This window comes from Priapulus caudatus, unplaced genomic scaffold (genome assembly GCF_000485595.1).
Source record: "Priapulus caudatus unplaced genomic scaffold, Priapulus_caudatus-5.0.1 Scaffold2019, whole genome shotgun sequence".
NCBI classification, from domain to species: Eukaryota; Metazoa; Priapulida; class Priapulimorpha; order Priapulimorphida; family Priapulidae; genus Priapulus; species Priapulus caudatus.
Window position 1 is genome coordinate 36,040 of NW_014579080.1, and position 4,332 is coordinate 40,371.

At 53.5% G+C, this 4,332-nt stretch overlaps 1 protein-coding gene across 1 annotated transcript in view; it reads right to left on the reverse strand.

Annotated features, from left to right (window-relative positions):
• LOC106818097 (RNA-binding motif, single-stranded-interacting protein 1-like) overlaps window positions 1–895 on the reverse strand; it is a 10,730-nt gene extending 9,835 nt beyond the window's left edge. The window contains exons 1-2 of the mRNA XM_014822813.1: window positions 830–895; window positions 127–284 (exon numbers count right to left, since the gene is read on the reverse strand). Coding sequence (XP_014678299.1) covers window positions 127–284; window positions 830–895 — 224 coding nt within the window. The remainder of the gene's footprint in view (window positions 1–126; window positions 285–829) is intronic.
• Between the last annotated feature and the right edge of the window lie 3,437 nt (window positions 896–4,332).

Consider the following 4,332-nt stretch of genomic DNA (forward strand, 5'->3'; position numbering starts at 1 on the left):
CGTCGTCGCCGCCGCCGCCGGAGGAGGAGGAGGAAGAGGAGGAGGAGGAGGAGGAGGAGGAGCCGGAGGAGGAGGAGGAGGAGGAGGAGGAGGAGGCGGCGGAGGAGGAGGAGGGACGGCACGTACCGTGCGAAGCCGACGCCGCGGCTCTGTCCGTTCGGGTCGCGCAGGATGCGAGTGCTCACGATCGGACCGTAGCTGACGAGCCGATTCTCCAAGTCCTTCTCACTGAGAAAGAGCGGCAGGTTCGCGAAGTACAGGTTGGTCGGATCCTGCTCCTGTTGCTGGATACCACGCGCATGCCTCAGCGTTCGTCTCGCGTTGTTCTCCCACGTACTACGCGTAGAACATACTACTGTGTGTTCTATCTATATATCTATAGAGAACAACGAGAGACGGATGCTGAGGCATGCGTACGGTAACGTACTACGCGTAGAACATACTACTGTGTGTTCTATCTATATATCTATAGAGAACAACGCAAGACGGATGCGCATGATAACGTACTACGCGTAGAACATACTAGCGAGTATTGTGCTCTCTCTACTAATAATAACGTACTACTCTACCGATAGATATCTCTATCTCACTCTTCCTCTCTATACCGCTCTTTCTATCCCTCTTATCTCCGTTTCTTTCTTTCTCTCGTCTCTGTCATATACAGCGCGGGGACGTAGGAGAACGTACGGAATGTACGGAGCGCACACGCGCCGGAGAACGTGCGACCGAGAACAATGCGAGATGAACAACGTGAGAGGAACAACGTGAGAGGGCGAGCGCGAGTGTGCGTGTTGGTGAGCGTGTGTGATTGTGAGCGCGCAAATCATACGAGACAGAGGAACGAGCACACGGGGCCGGCGACGTTCCGGAACTCTCCGGAACATTCGCGGAACATTCCCGGAATGCCCGGGCCGCTGCTCCGGGGAGCATGTTTTTGTTCGTCTCGTGTGTTCCATTGTTCATCCCCGCACCGTTCGTCTCGTGTGTTTCGTCATGCCTTGCCACGCCATTCGTCTCGTGTGTTCCGTAGTTCACCGCTGCGTCGTTCGTCTCGTGTGTTCCGTTGTTCACCGCTGCGTCGTTCGTGTGCTTGCAGGCTATGGGTTCGTGGACTTTGAATCTCACGAGGCTGCAGAGGCGGCCGTCAAGGCCCTGGTAGCGCAGGGAGTGCAGGCCCAGATGGCAAAGGTAAGCAGAAACAAGGTAAAGTAACTACTACCGCATACTGAGACGCTCGCACGAGACAGAGGAATTGCACGTCTAAACACTCGCCGCGGCATTTCGGAACGTTGCGGGACTTTTACGAGCCGCAGGGATGAACAACGGAACACATGAGGCAAACGACGCGGGGATGAACAACGGAACGCACGAGACAAACAACGCCGATGTACACGGGGGGAAAAAAAACATGGCACACTACGCAAAACACAGGTACGCAGGAACGGCGCAGGGCAGAAAACAAGGCCGCCGCAGCCGAAACGCATTCGGCAGATATAGAACGACACACGAACACACGCGGAACGGCAGAACAGTGCGGGGTCGATTAAAAAACAGAAGAACGTCCGCGACAGAAGAAGAACATGACTGCACAAAACCGCCAAAAATGAATTGCGGAGTGGGACGCGTCGGGGGGGGGGGGGGTTACATGAATGACACGTCATCGCGGTTCCTTCACCCTCAAACAACGACAGACACGCACGCAATCTTCCAATCTTCCATCATTACGCTCGCAATGATAGAGGTCGTCCAAGGTCGCGGCCCAGCTCTCCTCCATCGTCACGGCAACAGTCAGCGGGAGTCGCCGACCCCCCCCCTCACGCGATGGCCCCACCGAGCGCACGTTCTGCGAGAGTTTCTCTTGAGTGCACGTTTCTCTCTGTGTTAGGAAATCGCGTGCGGTGGCGACACTTCCACCCACGCAAGCATAGGATGTTTACCCAGCCAGCGCTGCAGCAGACTATGCAATATCCGCGCAGACTATGCAATATCCGCGCAGACTATGCAAATATCCACGCAGACTATGCAATATCCACGCANCCTGATACATATATAAATGTGGCGTGTGATGAGCTGATTCAATGCAATATACTTCCAACTAACCGCAAGCATGCAGTTACATACGTGCGTGTTCGTTTGCGTGTACATGCATGAGCAACGCACTCGTATTAAATAAGCAGTGACGCCGCCATGCACGCACATATTACCTGGGCAACACAGAAAACAGCATAGAGCCGCGCCGACCGTGAGCCCGTGACGCTGCGTGCCGGAGTAGCCCGTCGGGAACTCTCCCCCTTCCAACTCACATTCCCACCCCACGCTCGTTGTCACATTCACCGGAGCGTGACGTCACGTTTTTTTACACGTCGTTCAATCCCGGCTAACCCGTTCTCCCGAGAGTTTTAAATTCCCATGCTGTGCATGGCGATCACGTGAGCACGCGCGTGGTCACTGCGGGAAATCGCCCGCGGCGGGGCTCTCTCTCTCTCTCTCTCTCTCTCTCTCTCTCTCTCTCNGGACGCTGAGGCATGTGCACGGTAACGTACTACGCGTAGAACATACTACTGTGTGTTCTATAGAGAACAACGCGAGACGGACGCTGAGGCATGCGCACGGTAACGTACTTTGCGTAGAACATACTACTGTGTGTTCTATCTATATATCTATAGAGAACAACGCAGGACGGACGCTGAGGCATGCGCGTGGTAACGTACTACGCGTAGAACATACTACTGTGTGTTCTATCTATATATCTATAGAGAACAACGCGAGACGAATGCGCACGGTAACGTACTACGCGTAGAACATACTACTGTGTGTTCTATCTATATATCTATAAAGAACAACGCAAGACGGACGCTGAGGCATGCGCGCGGTAACGTACTACGCGTAGAACATACTACTGTGTGTTCTATCTATATATCTATAGAGAACAACGCTGAGGCATGCGCGTGGTAACGTACTACGCGTAGAACATACTACTGTGTGTTCTATCTATATATCTATAAAGTAGCGGGGGGGCCAGCAGCAGCTAGTAGTAGTAGTAGTTAGTAGTAGTAGCAGCAGCAGCAGCAGCAGTAGTAGCAGTACCAGCGCCAGTAGCGAGCCGCAGCAGCAGTAGTAGTAGTAGCCGGCCAGCAGCAGTAGTTATAGTAGTAGCAGCCAGCAGCAGCCAGCAAGCCAGCAGCAGCCAACAAACAACACAACAACAACAACAACAACAACAACAACAGTAGTAGCACTAGCAGCAGCAAGCAGTAGTAGCAGTAGCCAGTAGCGGCAAGCTGCAGTAGTAGTAGCAGTTTACCAGCAGAGCAGCCAGCTTAGTAGTAGTAGTAGTAAGTAGTAGTGTAGTAGCAGTAGCAGTAGCAAGCAGTAGCAGTATCAGCAGTAGCAACAGCGCAGCAGCAGCCAGCCCAGCAGCAGAAACAGTAATCAGCAGCTAGCAAGCAGTAGTATCAGCAGCAGCCAGCAACAGCAAACAGGAGCCAGCAGCCAGCAGCGAGCAACAGGAGCAGCAGCATGCCAACGAGCCGCAGCAGCAGCAGCAACAGGATGCAGCAGCAGCAGCAGCAGAGCAGCAAGCAACAGGAGCAGCAGACAGTAGCAGCAGCAGGCAGCAGCAGCAGCAACAGGAGCAGGCCAGCAGTTAGCAGCAGGCAGCAGCCAGCAGTAGCAGCAGTATCAGCAGCAGCAGCAGCAGCAGATCAGCCAGCAGCTCAGCAGCAGTAGGAGCGTCTGCCTTGCTGTCAACGCTCGCTGCGTTTCATTGGGTGTGAATAAGCTTCGTCACTCCCTGCTCCCCCTTCCTCCCCCCTCCCCCCTGCCTCCACTCCTCCACCCTCCCCTCCCCTGCTCCCCTGCCCCCCCTCCTCCCCTTCACGACGGTGACGGATAATGATTTTTTTTTTTTTTTTTTTTCGGGCGATCTCTGTGGACAGTGATGAATATGTAAACCATCTCCTCGCTCTTCTCCTCTCTCTCTCTCTCTCTCTCTCTCTCTCTCTCTTCTCTTCTCTCTCTCTTCTCTCTCTCTTTCTCTCTGCTCCTCTCTCTCTCTCTCTCTCTCTCTCTCTCTCTCTCTCTCTCTCTCTCTCTCTCTCTCTCTCTCTCGCCACAATTGGAAATGGTAACACGTAACTGAATTGCTAGGATTGATTCCCCTCCCGCGTGTCTTTACTTATATCTGCGTGTGTTTGGATGAGCTACCTACAATCTGTGTGCAGTCATTGAACTCTCAGCTGTTATTGACGTCGTATCCTTTCTTTACCTTTGCAGGTAGCGCGAACGATTACTTCGACGAAAGCAATCCTGGATAAAATCACCAAGTTGTGC